The 21,301-nt window shown below is 38.1% G+C and overlaps 4 protein-coding genes and 1 long non-coding RNA gene across 15 annotated transcripts in view; 3 read left to right on the top strand and 2 right to left on the bottom strand.

Annotated features, from left to right (window-relative positions):
• Positions 1-115: 115 nt before the first annotated feature.
• Positions 116-3,820, bottom strand: Arl5 (ADP-ribosylation factor-like 5). The gene is made up of 3 exons (XM_076831190.1): positions 3,410-3,820; positions 2,254-2,698; positions 116-2,179 (listed from the first exon to the last, which is right to left on the bottom strand). The coding sequence occupies exons 1-3, from the start codon at positions 3,453-3,455 to the stop codon at positions 2,131-2,133; spliced, it is 540 nt and encodes a 179-aa protein (XP_076687305.1). The 5' UTR covers positions 3,456-3,820; the 3' UTR covers positions 116-2,130.
• A 695-nt stretch (positions 3,821-4,515) lies between these two features.
• On the top strand, positions 4,516-7,019 carry Pgd (phosphogluconate dehydrogenase). Its single transcript, XM_076831178.1, has 5 exons — positions 4,516-4,683; positions 4,980-5,203; positions 5,427-5,671; positions 5,759-6,384; positions 6,468-7,019. The coding sequence occupies exons 1-5, from the start codon at positions 4,673-4,675 to the stop codon at positions 6,808-6,810; spliced, it is 1,449 nt and encodes a 482-aa protein (XP_076687293.1). The 5' UTR covers positions 4,516-4,672; the 3' UTR covers positions 6,811-7,019.
• Positions 7,020-7,154: 135 nt separating this feature from the next.
• Positions 7,155-12,033, top strand: LOC143378966 (RNA-binding protein 45). 3 transcript variants are annotated; one of them, XM_076831175.1, is made up of 7 exons: positions 7,155-7,772; positions 7,916-8,183; positions 8,375-8,489; positions 8,597-9,387; positions 9,461-9,693; positions 9,808-9,938; positions 11,724-12,033. In XM_076831175.1, the coding sequence occupies exons 2-6, from the start codon at positions 7,985-7,987 to the stop codon at positions 9,919-9,921; spliced, it is 1,452 nt and encodes a 483-aa protein (XP_076687290.1). In that variant the 5' UTR covers positions 7,155-7,772; positions 7,916-7,984; the 3' UTR covers positions 9,922-9,938; positions 11,724-12,033. The 3 variants fall into 3 exon arrangements, with proteins under 3 accessions (XP_076687290.1, XP_076687291.1, XP_076687289.1); XM_076831176.1 differs by lacking the exon at positions 11,724-12,033 and adding an exon at positions 10,101-10,927 and having other exon boundaries at positions 9,467-9,693; XM_076831174.1 differs by lacking the exon at positions 11,724-12,033 and adding an exon at positions 10,101-10,927.
• LOC143378985 (uncharacterized) lies at positions 11,899-19,891 on the bottom strand. Its single transcript, XR_013088403.1, has 2 exons — positions 19,367-19,891; positions 11,899-12,415 (listed from the first exon to the last, which is right to left on the bottom strand). It is a non-coding gene; the product is annotated as an uncharacterized LOC143378985 (long non-coding RNA).
• Per (period circadian regulator) overlaps positions 12,386-21,301 on the top strand; it is a 30,090-nt gene continuing 21,174 nt past the window's right edge. For 4 of the 9 annotated variants that reach the window (XM_076831132.1, XM_076831136.1, XM_076831131.1 and 1 more), the window contains exons 1-2: positions 12,387-12,865; positions 19,389-19,472. In XM_076831132.1, the coding sequence (XP_076687247.1) occupies positions 12,783-12,865; positions 19,389-19,472 (167 nt within the window). In that variant the 5' untranslated portion in view covers positions 12,387-12,782. Of the gene's footprint in view, positions 12,866-19,388; positions 19,473-21,301 lie in introns of those variants that run through there. The other 5 variants (XM_076831138.1, XM_076831137.1, XM_076831134.1 and 2 more) reach the window with 3 other exon arrangements.

Here is a 21,301-nt window from a genome sequence, read left to right as displayed (position 1 = left end):
TTCCCTCCAACTCCTAACACCCGCAGTTAACTGTTTTCGTTGTGAAAGTATTTACTTAAAGCACGAATTAAAATGTTTTGACGAATATCGTAATACGAAAGGGAAAAAAGCAAAATACAATAAAATATATTTATTATAAATTAAATGATTTTATTACATAAGAAATGAAAAGTTTCATGCTCCTTGTATGTGGAATAAGTAGTTACTAGAGCATGCTTACAATTTTTTACATAATTTCATGTTAGTACACTGTATTTATAATTAATGAAATTTAACTATAAAATGTCTAGAAACAGAGAAATAGCTGAAGGAAGTAAGAGACTGCATGTTGAAAAAATTACAATGCATAATTGTTCGTCTCTTTCCTGCAAAAGAAAATTTTATAAATTCAGTTTACATCGATCTCAGTCCTTATTTTAATTAACAACCTTGTACGTGATTATTTGATTCATAGAACGTGAATTAATCAACAACGGCCCATACAATAAAAATACATGTTGCTCAGAAGTTTGAAATTTATTCGAATTGAAATTGAGCCATTCGCGAAACTTAAACGCGCACAAGCGTATCGGACTCGCATGAGTCGTCGTGTACATTGGGAATAAAACAACCTTTAAGTTGTACTGCACATTTCACAATTGTTATGTAACGAAAACTGCTCGCTTGAGTATATATAATAATGTCGTGTATAATCTGCAGTATTATATCATATACAAGACAATTAATTGCTTCGTTTCTCAATATGAGAAAACTACTGTTTATTTTTACGAAACTTTAAGTGTATGATCTCACTCTTGACTTTAGACGGCATTTATCTTTCATACAATGATCTTAACAATTTCTATAATCATCTTTTGCGTACGCTATCAATATTTTAAGTTTTAATAGATATTAAATACTGGATTATTTCTAGCTACAGAAATTAGCTGTTATAATTAATAAGGTAAATAAAAGAAATGAGACAGCTGTCAATTGGACATTTATAGATTTAAGAATGTAAAAGATTCATAATATTCGCAATGAGACGATCAGTTCTTTTTACATCAAAGAAACGCTTTTTAATACGTAAAGATTGTTTCTCTAATACGCATCTACCATTCTTTCATAGAACTTAGAGTCAGTGTTCCCAACAAACAACCGTCTCACTGTCGAATCCACATATCACAGAGCAGTTAGCAGTCTGCTTTTAAACGTTTAGTTAGACTGATCAAATGACCTAGCCATGAAGTCTTACAAAATGTTTGCAGCATCAAGAACTAAGAGACGTCTAACCTCGCGCAGAATAAATTGAAAAATATGTGGTTTAATTGGTGCTAAATCGGATTTCACTTTTTACAATTGTTTACTATTAATGCGGAGTATAAAAAACTATGTACATAGGTATATTTTTCGAAGTCGCACAGGCCAAACAATTTTTGTCCGCATGTCAACCGAATAGAATGAATAATTATCTACTCCCCTTTTACTATATGAACAAAGGTGGACGGGATCAAGATTACATTCTACATTTCGCACACATGCATGCAGAATTGTCGTTAAATTTCTTTATTAAATCAAGAGTAAAATTGAATATGTCTCAGATTGCGATTTAAATGCAGCATTTATAGCTAGAAATAGTAAGATATATTGGTAGGTAATGTGAAATTTGGCAGTCCCGATGTAGAATGTTCCTAATACGTATCTTTTTACACACAGAAGAAAAGATGGCTATACACGTTTCCCTTAATACAACAATACCCCCTATAAAAGACTCTTGATATTTTAAATCTTCTCCACTTCTTTCGTAACATGATTCCTTTTAAATATACTTTACACAGAGAATAGTTAAAACATTATTTCGCTATTACATCATAGATATAATCATTTGCCATTATATTTTGTATCACATTAATAGATAAGACAAAATTTACCCGTCCACCATTTGATACGTTAAGTGTCCACAGCTGTAACTGTGACCGATGCGCGCAGTTACGCTTCAAGTTATGCACGAAGCTAGTGTACCATTTAGAAAATGACCATTCATTCTCGTTTCATTTGTACAATCATTAAAGTGGCACATAACTTACGGCGAACATATACTTTACATTTTAGATATCTTAGTACATTTAAAACGAATCCTCATAATCTACGTCATGTCTTTTTCAAACGTCCAACGATCCATTCGAGTCCTTGATAGAGCCTGAAATATTGCGGGCGATTAAGTTGCTTCGTCCCAAATACGTACAGCATTACGCAAATAGATTCTGCTCTTACCCCTCTCCTGTAAGCGCGCAGCAGCTTTGTATGTGCCACTGATGTTTCTTAATCGATGTCAAATCCAGTTGCCTAGAAATTTCAGCAGCCGTCATGCTGCCTTTTAAATCTTGCTTATTAGCGTAAACTAAGACATTGGCTTTACTCAATTCTTCGTGGTTCAGCATAGAATATAATTCTTCTCTTATTACGCCGAGTCTTTCTCTGTCTGTACTATCTATAACCATGATTATGAATTCGGTGTTAGTGTAGTAAGTGGACCATGCGGCTCTTAGGCTTTGTTGTCCACCCAGATCCCACATGATGAAATGGATATTCTTCCAAACTACTTCTTCGACGTTGGATCCAATAGTCGGCGATGTATGAACGACTTCGTTCATCAGAAACTGGTATAATATAGTTGTCTTACCAGCATTATCCAAACCTACCATAACTATTTTGTGTTCTGAAAAATAAAAGTCGTACTAATCGTTACTGTTCATTTAACGTATCCAGATGTGCATACATTGTAATAGAATTTAAATTACATTCATATTAAACATATATTACAGCTACATTATACTGTAGTAAGTGAAAGACACTGTACATGTGTAGCACTACAGAAGATTTAATTTAGAAAGCATATGTTAGCATATGTTTAAAGTAGGACAAGTATCAATTGAAAAAACCTGTTTATAATACATACTAATTATGAAATCGATCGCGGTAAACAGATTTTCATTTACTTTTCTAAATTATATACAGTTGTACGCAATAAATATGGAAATATTCATTTAAAACTTTCTATTTCTATAGCACTTGATACTTTCAATAAGTAAAATAGTCTATCATCTTTGGAATACTTTTCTTAATAAAAAGCTTCGTAAGAGATGGAAAGGAGATTGTATTGAATTAATTATCAATTTCATTATATTATAATTACACTTGGCAAGAACATGTTTGTGAAGTTTGTTGGCCATTTTCCTGCATACTTGGTGAAGATAAAGAGCAATTATATAGTTATTGTTTACACGCATTCAATGTGTTAAACAAGCTGCAATAACTCGCACGTGCTATTAAACCTAAATACAGTGCAGTAAGATTGCTTATACGACGCGACAGACAAAGCAGCGAAATAATCGTAACACAATACTGTTAGTGCATATGCTGAATTTACCTTCATTGCCAAAGAAACTCCACAATTTTGCGAAGAGTAGTCCCATGTTGTTCGAAGCACTAAACAACTCGGACAGATAATATATTTATTTAGCTGTATTACTGTACAGTCTTATTCTCAATAAAAAGGATGCATTTGGCTTCAGAAATGGGGCATCTCATTGTCGCGGGGTTATGTTCGTCTGTCCACAAAGGTCTTTCATAACATGTTTCGGGGAACTTAACGTCATTATCCACGCGTTGCAAATTAAAAGAGAACTGTGCACTTAAGAGTTGCTGCGAATCGCTGGTAATTCGCTAAGTATAACACTAAAGTGAAAGAAACATACGAAGACCTTCCCTAATCTAATCAAGAAAATCGCGACATGTTGCGTTTCCAATTAAAACATCCATACGCTCGATCGGACCAATCATCTCGCGAGGACAACCGAAAGCGACGTCAGTCTCGTGTACGTGCGCACCGATTGGATGAATCAGAGTTTCCAGCAAAGCGCGCGTAAAACAATGCCAGCGTTTGAATTCGTTAGTACACCTCATATAAGATTAAAATAATCCAGTCAATTTCGCTGAATCATACTTACATTTTTCTTTTGTCCAAAAAAAAATGGGGCATGATAGATACGTACTTTGCAGTCGTTGCGTATGTTTAAATAATCATAAATATTTATAGCTGTATATCTACATATGAGCCTGATTCTATATGGCATTACATCACCGTAAAATACGGTAATAAAAAATTACATTTGACTGTCTTCGTACATTCACCTTTCGTTTAAGATTTTTCGCAAACAATTCTGAACTTTGTAATGGAATGTTTGAATTAAATTAATTGATTAGTCATTCCAATCTCCGAATTATGATGTAAGCATTTTGCTATATTATTTTCAGTATAGAACGGTAAATGTTGTAATAACAGAAAGGTGAATCGTTTTTACGTGGATGGAGTTTTTGTAAAGATTGAGTAATCGGGCACATAAAAATCTACTTTTCGGTAATCATTATATAATATTACGTTTAAGGTATATGCGTGTGGTGGTTAAGTTATGAAATTCTAGTATAGTAGTGTCGCGTAGTGCTGACTCCATGATGACCTTGGTGTGCATCGCGATTGGCTCACGGAACGTCGGCTGATGCCGAGGACTACACGCGAATGAATGTTCACTCTCGATCTCTTCGGTAGAAGCGCTCGACCACTTGTTGCTCATTATTACTCCAAAGGGCACGTATTGCATACCAGTTTGTACGCGCTTTACCATTAACGAAAATGAGTAAACCGTAAGTATCATTTTCAAGCAAATGAACATTTTAAATTATATATAAAATCTAAAACTTCAGCTTTCCCGTAATTTAATTAACGCATCGTTTCGTTTACGTTAATTCAAATATCTATACATTTACCGTGATCAAGACGATAATGTATGAAAATAAATAACGGGGAGATATTTTATTATTATCAGAGTTCATTTACGAATTACTATTTTATGCAATATGTTATATATCCTGATACGTACAGTGCAATATTATAATTCTGGACTAATATGATTCTATTGTAATTCTATTATGCTCGATAGTGTTGCAGATATTGCCCTCATCGGCTTAGCTGTCATGGGGCAAAATTTAATTCTAAATATGAACGACCACGGGTTTGTTGTATGTGCATACAATCGTACAACGGATAAAGTTAAATCTTTCTTAGAGAATGAAGCAAAGGGCACAAAAGTCATTGGTGCATATTCATTGAAAGAGATGGTGGAGAAATTGAAACCACCAAAAAGAGTAATGCTTCTGGTTAAAGGTAAGCTGGTGTTCTCATCGGACATAGGTGCTTGACCTTGTAATCGATTATTTCTTTAGATCTGATATCATGTATCTTACATGACTCACAAAGCTCACAAGTTATGGATCTATAATAATTGTCAATATATATAAAGCTTATTAATCCTATGAAATTATTTGGTTTATGTAATTATATTTAATTATAATATTCCTTTAATAAATTCCTTTTTTCTTTCTAATAGCTGGCGCTGCTGTGGATGCATTTATCGAACAATTAGTACTTTTATTATCTCCTGGTGATATTATAATTGATGGTGGTAATTCTGAATATCAAGACACCGAGAGGCGAACCAAAGACTTGGAGAAGAAAGGAATTTTATTTGTTGGCAGCGGAGTTAGCGGAGGCGAAGATGGTGCCAGATACGGTCCATCTTTAATGCCAGGTGGAAATCCAAAAGCTTGGCCTCACATTAAAAATATCTTCCAGGTATTTGACAAAAATGCAGCCGTTTATTGAACAGTTTTACAACACAAATTTATTAAACATTTAATTGTTAACATATTAATTTTCCAGTCGATATGCGCAAAAGTTAGCGGAGAACCTTGTTGCGATTGGGTCGGAGAAACAGGTGCGGGGCACTTTGTAAAAATGGTGCACAACGGTATCGAGTACGGCGATATGCAACTTATTTGCGAAGCTTATCATATTCTGCGAAACGGTTTAAAGCTTAGTCCTGAGGAGATGAGCAAAGTCTTCGACGAATGGAATAAAGGAGAACTGGATTCTTTCTTGATTGAAATCACTCGAGATATTCTTAAATATAAAGATGGGAAGGGTCACTTGCTTGAACGGATTAGAGACACAGCTGGTCAGAAAGGGACTGGAAAGTGGACAGCTATCGCCGCGTTAGATTACGGCGTTCCCGTAACCCTAATCGGTGAATCAGTCTTTGCTAGATGCCTTTCTGCTCTGCAAAGTGAAAGAATAGAAGCAAGTGCTATACTGAAAGGTCCCGATGCCACGTTCGAGGGTGATAAGAAACAATTCCTAGAGCATTTAAAGAACGCCCTTTACGTGTCCAAAATTATTTCCTACGCGCAAGGATTTATGTTATTGAGGGAAGCTGCCAAAGTTCACAACTGGAACTTGAATTACGGCGGTATAGCTCTAATGTGGCGGGGAGGATGTATTATAAGGAGGTATGTCTTGTTTGTGAAAATTTATAAGTTTTATTAATGCTTTCGAGAATGTTTCGTGCTGATCTATTTACTTATACTTTCAGTGCTTTCTTGGGGAATATCAAAGCAGCGTTCGACAAGAATCCTAAGCTTTCCAATTTATTGTTAGATGATTTCTTCGCTAAAGCTATGAAAGAATGTCAAGCCAGTGCTAGAGTAGTAGTGTCTACTGCTGTAACGCTTGGCATTCCCACACCTGCTTTATCGACTGCTCTGGCTTTCTATGACGGGTTCAGAACTGCCAGGCTTCCAGCAAACTTACTTCAAGCCCAACGAGATTACTTTGGAGCTCATACTTATGAATTACTCGGCCAAGAAGGAAAATTCGTGCACACCAATTGGACAGGGCATGGTGGTAATGTCTCTGCTTCCACGTATGACGTATAAGAATTGGTAATAAACGTTTCAAGTGATTTTATAAGAGAATGTATGTACATACAATGTGTAATTGAGGTTACTGTTATCGGTGATAGACATTTTAATACATGTTATACATAATAATGTGTGAATACTTCCGGAGAACTACGGGGAATGCTGTTGATATTAAGAAGTATACAATTTTGTATTGAAAAAAAAATATATTAAATATATTTCTACATGTGTGGATGATTAATTTTAATTCAGAATGCTGTTCAAAGGAAAGCAGTACTTTTTGGGTCGTCGTTTTATTTTGTTTCAAGTTTATCAAATTACTATAATTATGAATTATATGACAAATTTAGGTCGAAGAAAAAAAACTGATACAGGGCAGATGATAAGCAGGATTTAAGTACATATCTAATCAGGAGGTGAAAACACTAATAAATATAAGTGTTCCAATTACCTATATGTGTCTTCCACATAAGAAAGTTACTACAAGGAAAAATTTAGTAGAGCATGACTTGTTAAGCTGCTGAATAACATTTGTGAAATCGATGCGGAAGTAATTTAAGCTAACCTATCTTTCATCATAATTGTCTATCGTATTACATTTCTAAACAATAAAGTACCCGCACATATAGGTATGTGCTTAAATGCTTCGACCGATGAAATATTTATTCTTCCTGAACACGGTCCAATGAGGAAACAACGCGCAAAATTACAACTGTACCTATACCGACTAAAATGGAAATCCAAGTAAAAATAATTACGCGCCATGAGTCATCAAAGTTAAATAAAACTTCAGAAAACAAGGGAACGTGCAACTTGAATTAACGAGTATTTTATTTATTCTTGCGCGAGAATACATTTAATTTACAACGTTATATTATACAAGTAGTCGAGGCTCTTAATGCAACACATATGAAATAGTTATACATATTCTGAAACTGGTTAAAAGTGCATTAGATTTGGAAAGAAATTCCTCTCTCGTAAGTATTCGATAAGAAATTTTATATAGTGTCAAGAACACAAGTAAATTGGTTAATTTATTTTGGCGCGAAGTAAATGTCGGAAGAATGAAGTATGCAAATCCTAACATTTGAAAATTGATAGTACGGAACTCCGATTTCAGCCGTCCCTGAAATGTGTCGGCTTCACTGACCGTAGACGGGCGACGTAGTCTGCAGCGTTCATTTGCAAAATGGCTGACCACAGGGAAAGGGATTCATATTATTCGCAAGCGGATTTACGATCAAAAAATGACGACCCGCCGAATTCACGTTTATTCGTTATCTGTCACAAAAGCTTGGAAGAAGATGACCTCAGGAAAGCTTTCGAGAAATTTGGAAAGATCGAGGACATTTGGGTGGTTAAAGATCGGAATTCGGGCGAAAATAAAGGTAATTTCTCGTGTCTACAAAACAAATCAATAATCTATTTATGGTTTTACAATTCAGTTTACAGCTTGTTTTTTTTAACGTAGCCGCGTATTTCTTGATACATCACTTCCGTGACTTTGTGCCGCTTCTTTTCACGTATTCCTAATACATTGTACGAGATATTTACTAACGAAAGCGTATTGTTTATATAGGAGTTACGTATATTAAGTTCTCGAAAACGTCGGAGGCAGCTTTTGCTCTAGAAGAAATGAATGGAAAAATGTTGGGTTCGGTTGGAAGACCTATCAAAGTAATGATTGCTTCGAAGTAAGATGAGAAATATTATTGTAAATCGCTTTCTAAGCATTGGTTCCTTTTTAGTGCATATACACGCATTTGTATTATAAGCATGCAAATATAGGTATTTGTTGCAGTCGTGACCAAGGATCTGTGCGTGAAACGAACGAGGAAGAAAGATGGGTTCGTCTTTTTTGTGTGTTACCTAAGTCTATGACCGACAGCGAACTTCAGCAAGAGTTTTTAAAGTTTGGACCTATCGAATACGCTACCGTGGTCAAAGATAGAAATACAAACGAATCAAAAGGTTTTGGTTACGTGAAATTTAAAAAGGTATCGAGCGCCGCGAGAGCGTTCGAAGAATGCGATAGGAAATACAAGGCTGTATTTGCCGAACCGAAGAAACCAAAACCCGAACACATCGACGTGAAGTATAACAATGGGATATCCTCTCATTACGAGGGTGCCAGCGGTGGTTACAGTTCGTCGAACTTTGGAAAGAGCAGTATTAGTTTAGAAATTGCTACGAATTATCCGAATTCCGAAGGTTATACGCATTTGCAAGTAATTGCACATCCAGCGTTGAATCAAGATCAGCTATGGAAGTTGTTTGATATTGTACCTGGTTTAGATTACTGTCATTTGAAAAATGATGTACGATATAGGATGCCCAGAGGTCAGGCTGTTGTGGTGTACTCGAATCCTAGTGCAGCAGCGTACGCAAGAGAGAAGTTTCATGGCTTCGAGTATCCTCCTGGTCATAGGATGATAGTGAAACCAGATTTGTCAAGTGTGCCTCCGAAAAGTGTCGTAAAACCTGGAAGCTCCGCAGGTGGAATCGCCAGTGCCCGGACAGACTTAGCGCATCTGGCAGAAACAATAGCTCAAGCCACATCGTTAATTCAAGCTGCAGGACTCACCGCACCAAGTGAGAGATTACTTTATCTATGCAATACGATAATACTTGGACTCGTCGCATATTTATGTATTCGCATAATTAGGTTTAGAGCATTCGATGTGCATCAAGTTACCGCCCGTGCAACCGATGGCCAGTATAGACGCGGAGGTTGCCAAGAGGTGTTTTATTGTATGTGGACCTCCTGTACCACCTATCTACGCTATGAAGGATGCTTTCTGTAGATTTGGAAACCTCATAGACGTTTATATGCTCCCAGGGAAGAATTGTGGTTACGCGAAGTATGCTAGCGTGGAAAGTGCAAACGAAGCGATCGAGGTATGCTTTGTAGTATTTTATTAGAAATCTCAATCAATTCCTAATTTCAATGAACGCGGGATGCATTAAAGGGGAGGTGCTGTTAAATCGTGAAACGGAAAATTTTTATGGTAGGTCCTGCACGGGCAAGAAATATGTGGTTCACGACTAAAAGTACTAGAAGCAGAAGAGCGCAACGTCGGCGAAGACCGTAGAAAACGACTAAGAATGGACGAAGATGAAAATTAAATTTTTTTGTATACCTCGTAAGTACACCGTCGAGCACATGGCACACAGAGAGCGAGAGAGAGAAAGAAAGGAGAGAAAGAGAGAGAAGCATTTAAATATTAACACCCTGACGTTGTAACTGACGATTACCTTACTCGGGAAACAGGAGAAAAATGTAATTTTTCTATTTGTCTTCACAGACTGACTGGTATACACAAGCTGGACGCACGCAATAAAAAGAGACGAATTTTAAGACTCACTTGACCACGTCGGGCCCGCATCCAAGGAAACTACTCCAACTACCTACTTTTAACTATCGCTTACGTTCGCGATTTCAACGTTACTGAAACTTTAACGATACTTTACTTTATCCTTACATATCGTTACACATACACCTGACTTCCTGGTTTTGATTATTTTAAGAGGCCTGTGCGAAAAGTGATCTTAAAGATTCAATTTACGAGTAGATAGAGCACGCGGAATTAGTTAGGTCTTAAAATGTCTTTCTTTAACAAAAAGAAGTTGCACGATGATGCAACTCGTTTGAGGCGTTTATTGTTATTACGATAATGTTCTACAAGCACTAGACAGACATAAGAGGATTTCTAAGCTCGTACAGTTTTATAGCGAAATCAAATTTGGATGAACGTTTTTCCAGTGAAATGCCTGAAAAGGAATGAGTCTTCTGTAGATTTAGAGAAGCGAAGTGATTTAAGGAAACGGACGCTGATATCGTTCCTTAAGATCCTCTACTCTTGTTTGTGAAACAGGAATAGAAATTATTATTGATTATGATGTTAATTTTAACTATTCGCGCAGGCTTTAAAACACTACCTGTGCTTTAGAGTTAGTAAAACCAAGTTTCGTTTATAATTTATATTTAATAGTTCTGTACTATTCCTTTATTAGCTATACTGTGTATGGAAGAAAACGTAAACTAATTTATTTCTTGTATATATCTCAAGGAATATTTTCGCGATACCGAGTCGCGATAATAATAAATCTCATAGAATTCGTTCCAAAACAAGATACATTCTCTAAAGCATTTTTATTTTTTAACGATTCGCAAACGTGTTTTTTAATCGTTAATATAAGTTGATCTTATATTTTTGTAAAAACATATAGTCGAGCGCGCGTTCTTGGCGGAAAAGTTTTATGCATGTTAAAGCTACATTCGCTTACGTTGAAATTAAAGTTTAATAGTTCATTTATTACATTTTATCATGGGTTATATATAAATTGTTTTAAAGGTATCAGACCTATGTTTTATAATTATAATATTTTACCGTGCCCTTTCATGGGCGTAAACTCAGTTTTTGTAAGAAACTAAAATGAAGAGTAAACACGGTACTAAATTTTTTAAAGAATGCGAGTACATCTTGTTTTGGAAATACTTCAACATCACATACGCTCATGAATATAGATATATTTGCATAAAATATATCGCCATGTTATTTTTTACAAATAGATCGGATCTTGTCAAGAAAAGTACGTTTTCTTAGGCAATTAATACTTACGTCCATGATCACAACTTCGTCAAACACTAATGATTGACGCACAACATGAACCTTTTATGATGGACACTTTTGTACGTGTGTTAGACTGTTCTACTCAATGACCATACGCAATGATGTTTTAGGAGACTGTAACTGACTTGTTTGATGATATTAAATACACATTAAGTATTCAAAACCTCACACTGACTTCCACTTATTCTTTATTTTTCTTTTTTTTTCTCTTTTTTTAAACCACACTGAACAGAGTGTACTACGTTGCATATTCGTAACTCACTGACCTGACGTGCGTTTTCTTTTAACTTTCAGGCTACCTCAGAAGGATTCAATGACGTGTACCTGATGACTGTGATAACATAGCAGAGTAAGATATTTCTGATATAAATGTATATCAGACGTACAGCGTACAAATAATAAATTACAATTTTACGTTGGACCTCCTTTTTATTGCTAGGATAACAATGTTACGCTAATTAGAGAACAATTATTGTATTTATTGAAACGTATTTATTTTTTATACAGCATCTTTTAAGTGTATAATACTTATAATTTATTATTTCTCAAATATTTCTTTTATATTTTCATAAAGTGTACAATAAAACAATTTTTACAAACAGAATTGAGTTTATGCTTCGAAAACTTCCCGCTATCTATGTAAATTGCACGCGCACTGCTAAAATCCTCCTCGGAGGATGCGTCGAAGCGCTTGCCAGTAGGTGTCATGATCATGTGCAAAATAGAATTTTCGCGCCAGTGTAAATTTTTTGCTAAATCAAGTGCACGAGGTTTCGGGGAGGGGGAGACTATTTTAATCTCGTTCGTCGGTCATGAGGCTTAAGTGGGGCACGTTTTGCATCGATATAGGTTAACGGAGGAGTGGAAGGGGTAGCGGCTCACGTGTTACCAAACGTGCTGCGTGATGCGAAACAGTCGCTGCTGGTCTCTCCGCGCGAATGATATGCGATGCACTGTGTGGTGTCAGTCTCCACAGATATCACCGCCTGGAACGCACCATAGTGTTTACATACGCGCTGCAAGCCACCAGGCGATATAGCGAAAGCAGTCGTCTCTGTTCTTTCAAATTAATTTAACGACACTAAAACGAAATTAACCAAGTGGGTGCGTCACACTTTAAATCCTCAGTCGTTAAATGGTGAACACTATACAATTAAGAACTTTTATCTTTTGCGCGTGACACTGCGGACAGTTTCATCCTTCGCGCCCTTTTCCTTCCATCGGTTCTCAGCCACTTTATATACCAAAAGAACTAACAATGACGCGTGAACATCGAGTTCATTTGATTTAGCAGCAGTGTTGTGTGCTTACCGGATATCGTCTGAAAGGAACGCTTGCCCCAGGACGAGAACAATGGAGGAGGTGTCCACCGAGAATGCCAAAGTGTCGGATTCCGGATATTCTAATACCTGCAGCAATAGTCAGTCGCAGCGGAGGTGCGTATCGAACTGATTTTCCTCTGTTGTTTCTTATATCAATTCAAGGCACGTCGTAAAGACGCTGGCAGCTAACTGAAATGGACACTTCCACTATCAAATTACAAACTTCGCGCAACCTTGATCTTGATCGATAAGATTTGCATCGTATACTCTGTGTATCGTAAATAACGCTGTATATCTATCTTCCTTACGCTATCTAACTCATCCGTGTCTATTATATGTGATAACTACGATAAATACGATTACTGAAGAGATCAGTGTGGAACGAAGCTGTTCCAGAGTATCGATTGCGTGTCCTCGATTATCCTCGAGTAAAAAGTTTTACACATTGCACTGCGTCTTCAAGTAGCCATACACATCTCTGCTTTATATGGCATTTAAGCAAATGAATGTATATATAGCGTGTCGCTGTTAAAAATAGAGAGAAAGGAACATCACACACGGTGCAAAGTTGATCGACATTGATAGAGCGCAGAGGTAACCACAAAAATCTATAAGTTGACCGTTACAGCCCGTCGAGAAAAACGTTAATGCGTTCTTATTCAGTTACGCTAATCACGAGCTTTCTATAATACAAGCATTTAATGGAGCATTTATGTTAAGTCATGCATTAACGACTGCTGTTGCAGTGTAGGCGGAGTTGAGGAACATTGCGAGTGCTAATTGCGCTACTGTTTAATAATTCTGAAACGAACACAAGAAGAACATCTCGGCCCTACTTACAACGGAAGATCCCGAACCCGAAAATTCAAAAAATTCTGAAACTTTGTGAATACGTAGGGGATTTCTTCCTGATTACAACGCAATTTTTGTTTGCTGCCCAAATTCACTCGAAGGAGGTGAAATTAACCCCTAAAAATTCGGCTATTTTCTGATTTTATGTTATAACTCGCGAATTGTAAGAGATAGAAAAAAAGTTTTAAGACAAAAGTTACTTCTTTTAATTAGATCTACCATTTGGTAAAAAATTATTTTATATTTCATGAGTTATAACACAAAATCGGAAAATAACCGGATTTTCAGGGGTCAGTTACACCCCCTTAGAGTGAATTTGGGCAGCAAACAAAAATTCTGTTGTAATCAGGAGGAAATTCCCTACATATTCACAAAGTTTCAGAATTTTTTGGATTTTCGGGTCCGGGATGTTCCCTTGTTAGTTGAGATGCAATGTTTCCATTAATTTTTAACTAATTAATAGCCAATGTTACTGTCTGTTTTATTTTTAGAATCGCTTGCACATACTCAACTCTGCCTCTTATTTGCAGGATTCTAATTACTTAATCCCCAGCGAGTAAAGGTTTGAAAGTTAATTGGTCAGTTTTTAAACGGAACGTTTACGAAATCTACGCACGGGCGATAATCGGCAGTAAAAATCGACATAAATCATTTCGCACGATGGAAACCGCTGCGCGTTTCAAAACGCTACTAGAAGTTTTGCAACTTTTAGCGCGACCCGGCACCATGCGAGAGGTTTCAAATCTTTCGTCACAGTTGCATCTTTAAATGTTTAAAAGATCTCGCTAGCATATTTGCTTTCTTTCACCTTTTATTGAGCAATTACCTTCTGTCTATATGGACAGATTAGGGTTCAAACTTGATGAACTTCTATTTAGAGGACAATGGTAGCTGATTGAGCTATCTATGCCGCTGGCAAACTTTTCCTTTTCAAGCTTCACCGGGAAAGTAGGCACTGCCTATAGTTCTATTACCTACTCACATTCGAAGCTCGAAGCAACATGAAAACCGAGCTTCGAGACACGAGGGCAAATCCAGTTTCCGAAAATTGTACGGCGAAAAGAATTGGTTGATCGTATAATTGCGCTTTTATCAATATTTCCATCCCATTGCCTGCAGATTAGGGCGGAGCAATACTATTTAGGCGAATATTTAAATTTGAAGTTTTAGTTGGCCTGGGTGCGGGATAGTTGTCTCTTGATTAACCAGACACAACTTTGGAAAAATATTAATGTCTGCAGGTTCCTTTTTCTCCTAAAAATGATTATATAATCATACTATATAGGCGAAAATTTTTATTTGAATTTTCAGTTGCGTGGCCTGGGTGCGGGATAGTTGTCTCTTGATTAACCAAACACAACTGTAAAAAAAGTTGGAAAATATTCATGTCTGCAGGTTCCTTTTTCTCCTAAAAATGATTATATGATTATATGATTATATGATTATATGATTATATGATTATATAATTATATGATTATTTAGGAGAAAAAGGAACCTGCAGACATGAATATTATTCCAAAATTTTTTTACAGTTGTGTTTGCTTAATCAAAAGACAACTATCCCGCACCAGGCCAACTGATAATTCAAATTCAAATTTTCCGCTCCGCGCTATTACAGATCCTTTCCCCCTGATATTCGAAAGCCAGCAGCCAAAAACGAATCTGCTCAAATCTCGATCTCAGCTTAAAAAGAAAAATTATTATTTTATCCAAACACTATAAAATACTTCTTTTAAAATATATATTTTCCGTACTACTACATTGAGCTCGTTTTACAGTAAACTACCTCTCCATTTCCCCGGAAAATAGGCCCCTCCCCAGAAGGCCCCCTAGGGTCCCATCTTCAAAAGAGAAATTACGATTTTATCCAACCAGGTATATTTTTTTCTGTATTACTACATTTAGCCTGTTTTTAGTAAACTACCTCTTGATTTTCCCGAAAAATAGGCCCCCCAGAACGTTTGCCACCTGGGCCTTTAAACCGCCACTGCTTCAGATCTAGATTACCGTTGGCGCCAGTCGCGAAGCGCCCCGTGGATGCACATTGCACATAGCGCATCCACCGGGGGAGTCGAATCGTCGTAGCACTTCGCGAACGAGACGATACCGAGGGTTTGCACAACGTTAGGGTATCCAGCGGCTCTTTGGCGTGCAATGGTGCAGGATACTTGGCATTGACACGCTTTGTTAATGATGTAGGTGAGAGGTGGACGGAAAGCGCGGCGAGCGAGAAGGATAGAAACTCGAACACTTCGGTTAAGGCTAACTAGTTTCTCGACGAAGTATGCCGGTTGCATTTCCACGTTCGTATTTGATACACCTAGGCATACCCTGGCTTGCGAAACCCGGTGGAAACAGGTCGAACGAATGGGAGACGTGTGTATGTGAGATTACCGATTACCGAGTTGTCGGGAGTGCTTGATTGAAATGCTTCCCGTACCTCGGACACGTAATCGCTGCTATTAGCTAAGAGCGCAGAAACCGGAGAATTTATTTCTTAGAACGTAGAACTTCAAAAACTGCGAGTTCGAATTCGAACTATCGTTTGAATACGCCTCGTTATATACGTCGTGCTTCGAGTCGTCTCCTTAATTAATATTGCCAATGCAACGGATAATAGCGACGCTTTGTAATTACTCCGGGCCTCGTGGGCGACCTGGCTGGATTTTACGCGGACAATTGACACATGTCGGTAATTATAGACATACAGATTCTGAATTCTCACGTGTTGTTGTTCGAACCAAATCGCGTACGCCACGGATGCTGGGTAAAGAGTGAAACGTGATGTCCCGCTGGAAGAAAGTTCACACGTTTATCACGTTTTGATTGCTCGATATAATGAATCACGTTCTAGACGATCGTAAACACAGAATTTCCATAAGTATACTGACAAATTGCGACAAACATCCATGGCACTTACGAATGATTAACTCGATTATACATAATTGCTTTCAAATGTCGGTCAATTAAATAATTACTATTCACTCTTATAATACATTCTGTGGCCACGATAATATAAAGAAATCTTCAAATAAGTGCACGCATACGCGCACAATGGAAATCTAAACTGGAGTCCATCTCTCTTCTGCAACGATAAAAGTAATAAAACACCTGCTAACGTTCGTTAATTAATGTTGATGCGAAGTTTCCTTGGAATCGCTGGGAGCAGAGCGTCGAAGAGAATCGATAGCCGGACCACGGTCCCGTTCGACGGTTCTAGTCACGGGGCCACGAGCGTGAAGCAGACCTTATGCAATAATTTTTCCTACTAAACGAGGTGCAACAAATGTAGGAGCCCCGTGCTCGTTCCCTGGCAAATAATGAGGACAGTGAAAGGCCAGAAAGACCCCGGTCGTAAGGGCCGATCTAGCGCGTTGGTCACGTTTGCCGAACATGTGCTCGGGCCGTTTTTTCCCTCCCCGTTCCACAACTGGTTCCAGAGATTTTGTGTCAGCGAATCGCGTGGCATTCTCGGCGACGGGTTTAATCGGCCAATGGGCCGAGGCCGTTCATGCCGTTCGAGATATGCAACACTTTTGCAATTGCTCCTAGATCTCTATGCTAGCCGGAACCAGCGACGCGGACAGAACCGCAGGATGTATGTGCATGCCTAGTCACCGAGACGGTGCCGGCTAGATCTTAGATCGAGGGATGCGCACGATACTCCGCTCGAACAGCGAGTCTTTCATTTTCTTCGGATGCTACGTTCTAGAGCTCGTGATAATTGAAAGGATGGAGAACGTAGAATTACAGGATGAATATCCATAGGGTAGAGTTTGTTATGAGTTGAGAACGCCACTTTCAGAACTTTTAAAGCTCTGCGTCAGCGAAGTTAGAAAGGGGGCATGGAATTCTTGGAGCAAACTTCAGGACTTTGGAGCAGAGTTTCTGCAGAAGCTCAAGCTTCTTCCGTTCAAGGACTATTTCCGTTACAGCTGATGCGAGCACTACCACGTGGATGCCAAGCACGTTTAACGGAAAGCTTAAGGAGGTTCGATACCTCACTTGCGGGACAGACGGCGAGAGGGGTCAGCCTATGCTTATACATGGGAGCTCTGCACCGATACCAATTTTAGATTAAAAAAATTTTGTAGACAAAAATGTTAATTACATGTCTATTCCTAATACAATTATTACTACGCTGTTTGTTTTGGAATTCAATTAAACAAAAAGTATGTTTAATGCAGCTAGAAACACTATATTTTCATTAAAAGTAGCGTGAAATGCGGCAACGTCGCTTTGCGTCCATCTTTTTTTCTCTTTCCATCTCACACTTATTGTGGCGTATTTTTGGGCGTTCGCACTGGTTCGCAACAAATTACTAAATACATTGTTACAGCTTGGTAGTGTTTTTACCAATTTTTACTGTATCCTTTGTACAAGTATACATTGTACAGATGACTACCCGGCGTACAGCGTTGCCGCGTTTCAAACAGTCCCTTCTGGCAGTTCCAAAAATAGGAGCACATTGCTGTCTAAATTTATTCAATTATCTAGTAAACCGTACGGTTCATATCCGATTTTCTTTTTTAGAATTTCATAGGAATACTTAAGCTTCACATTGCAACATTTTTTAGGACTTTCTCACTATTTTTGAGGACTCTGTGTAACATTATATAGAAATTTTATCGCTTCTCCCATAAGAGTCTGTGTATAAGAGCGCAACTTTGATTTCAATCTTTTCAAAAACCGTGCGGTCAATCGACCTGAAATTTTGACACAGTGCGGACTACACTTTGAACATTAGATTAAAACACTTTTCAAAGATTTCTCATTATTTTGTCTCCGGTATCGAAGCTCCGTAAGTCTTGCGGGGACGAGGTTTTGCAAGTGACGTCTTCGCTCGGTCCTCGGTGCATTAACGATGCAGGAAGAGAGATTTCTTGGAAATCGTTTACGCACAGCTGTATAATAGAGGGATTATTCTTCCTAAGATTGCTACTGCCGATTTCTCAATATTATTAGCATCTTTTCTAATGGCTTTTCTCTCATTCATATCGCAATCTTTTAATACAGCACAATGCAAACTTATGGCTTTCCTTTCGTAGCACCTGTGTTAGCTTTCATTATCTCCCTTTTAGCATCGCGAATATTACTATGCACATAAACATCGTGCTTGTCCTTCCGTTTCAATGGCAGAAGTCTATTTCTGTAAGCAGCTATTATCTTGCATTTTAATTACTTGCTTGTATAAACTATTTATATCGCGGATATATTTGTCCTCTACGCTTAAAGGGTTCAAGAAACGTTGAATTGAACGAGAAGCATCGATGATAACGCATTAGCGTTCTCGAAATCTTGTAACAGGCGAGAAACTTCAGTGCTGGTCTATTCGACTCCAAAACGCGTTCAGTAGCAACGGACGTTCGAAGTCAGACGCGGCGCCTAAGCGCGTACAGTAGTCTGGTCGGTTAAACGTCAGACCGTAGCGTAACTGCACAGGTTACATAAAGCGTCTCACGTTCTAAAGCTCGGTATTCGACCAATATCGATAGGCATGTACGTCAAAGGTAATTCGCTATTTATGCACGTTCAGTGGAGACGAATGACTAAGCACCGTTATTGACGGATCGATGGCGAATACTCGCGAATACGTTTCTGCTCGCAAGCGTATATTTAATGGAGACACTCGGCAAATGCTTCGACGCAAACGTTGGTCAGAAATTGGCGTTTGGTGGATACCCCTGGCTTAAGACAAGAACGTCGCGTTCTGCTCGTTACGTGGTAGAAGTGAAGCAGTTTCACAGCTATTGATTAACCAACCTCCGATTAATGTGTGTTTCAGCAGCGGCAGCTCGATTTCGAGGAACAGCAACCGCTCCGAAAGTAGTGGTTACTACGGTAGGCGTCCCTCGACATTTGGATCCAGGTAACACACTGTTCAATCACCTTTCTATCGTCGGTCACTTAGAGAAAAAAAGAATAGAATTAGTACGATAGAAGCAATCGCGATGGTAGTCGATTCTTGTACGCAGAAAGTTTGTCGATTATCCGGATCTCCAGTACGAGTACTTGTTTTTTATTACCGTCACCTCGCGGGTTTGTGGCGAGCACCGGCGTTAAATCCAGAAGAATGATAAATAAATACGCAATAGACAAGATAATGACGACCTCGACTGTAGACAATAAGAGTAAGGAATCCAGTGGAAAGTAATTTTATCCCCCAGTGCTCGGTGAGCTTTACGTAAGGGGTAACTTGAAAACGTGCCCAACCACGTGTTTGTCGCGCCGCACTACTATTAACTAACTTCCCCTAACGTCAAACTACACTCCCTAATCACTATTATAATTAACACGTCGAATGCAATCGGAGTCACCGGTGACCGGCACTCAATTTAGCGGTAGCGCCGTGGGGGCCATCGGTGAAAATAAATTAATTAAACACGATTATACACCTCAACTTATCTGTTGTAGATAATATTTCAACATAATATTTATCGCACAATAAAAAATTCATGTTGCCACAAGCAATCCATGTAAAATTAGCGCGGCATTCAACGTGTTAAATTCTGATTTAATTAGGAAAAACGCAATGAAAATTCCAGTCTTTATTTCAATGCTTGGCTAGTAATGGGTCCAGGAAACTTACGCGAACAAACAAAAATCAAGAACACTTTGAGTTGGTAAGGTGAATGTCCCAATTTCTGCTCACGTCCCCATTTCCGATCATTTCGTATTTTTCTTATTATTATATGCGTTACGTTTGCACTATAGTCGCAACAAAATAATTCTAAACTATTTAAACATTTACGCGAGTGTTGCACTACCTTGAGGCAATACATACATCGCTATTTTTCATGAGCAGAAATACGGACATTTAGAGCATTATATATTTAATTACAAATTACTAATAGTTAACAATCTTGAAATATCTTTCTTAAATAGTTTGTCAATTGGTTGATTTATTATTAAAGAATTAATCAATTACTCTGCAAATTTTCATCGCAAACAAATTTTTTACACCTTCTGTATGACGAGTTACCTCTTAAATCAGCAGAAATTGGGACATTCACCTTACAGTTGTTTTTCGAATATCATAAAAGCTACTTTAAGCTGAACAATTATTATTAAACACTCGCTCGCAGACGTCTATTTTTGTCGCGGAAATTAAAATAGCTGTTTAGGGTGCAATTAGTAATCGCAATGTGTTCACAATTATTGCTATACCTAACTAGCAACATCGAACAGGCGTTGTACGCTAACGTGAGCTGTGCGAGTAGAACGCGTCTGTCGTGCGCGAAGCGCGTTTCATTTTTGCATCGTCCATCGGTCTACGATAACGAAGCCTATAATAGGCGATTCAACTCTTCAGATTATTTCCTACCGCACAACCACGATCAGTTTTTAGAAACGTTACGCAAGAGCTCCCGCATCGATCAGGATCGCAGAACGATTTTAGTTACGGATTAGTCATTGCTGGATTTCTTTTATCGTTTACTCTCTCTACTTTTGTTTACTTCAACGGCCCCACGTAATGGCAGCGAACTTATTGTGGCTTTTTATTCCCCATCGCTCTGTTGTCCGTGTGTCTAACGCCGCGGTCGTTTCCATAATTACCGCGATTAGTAAAGGTGACGCAGCGTGAACTCGCGCCCGCGCGCATACCCCCGTTGGGCGTGAATATTTAGCATCTGCATTGGCGCACGCACACGGAGCGGTTACATTCAGTTACGAGAAAGCGCGCGCGAACACCGTTAG

This window comes from Andrena cerasifolii, chromosome 2 (genome assembly GCF_050908995.1).
Source record: "Andrena cerasifolii isolate SP2316 chromosome 2, iyAndCera1_principal, whole genome shotgun sequence".
In the NCBI taxonomy this organism is placed as follows: Eukaryota; Metazoa; Arthropoda; class Insecta; order Hymenoptera; family Andrenidae; genus Andrena; species Andrena cerasifolii.
This window is presented reverse-complemented; position numbering and strand designations above follow the sequence as displayed.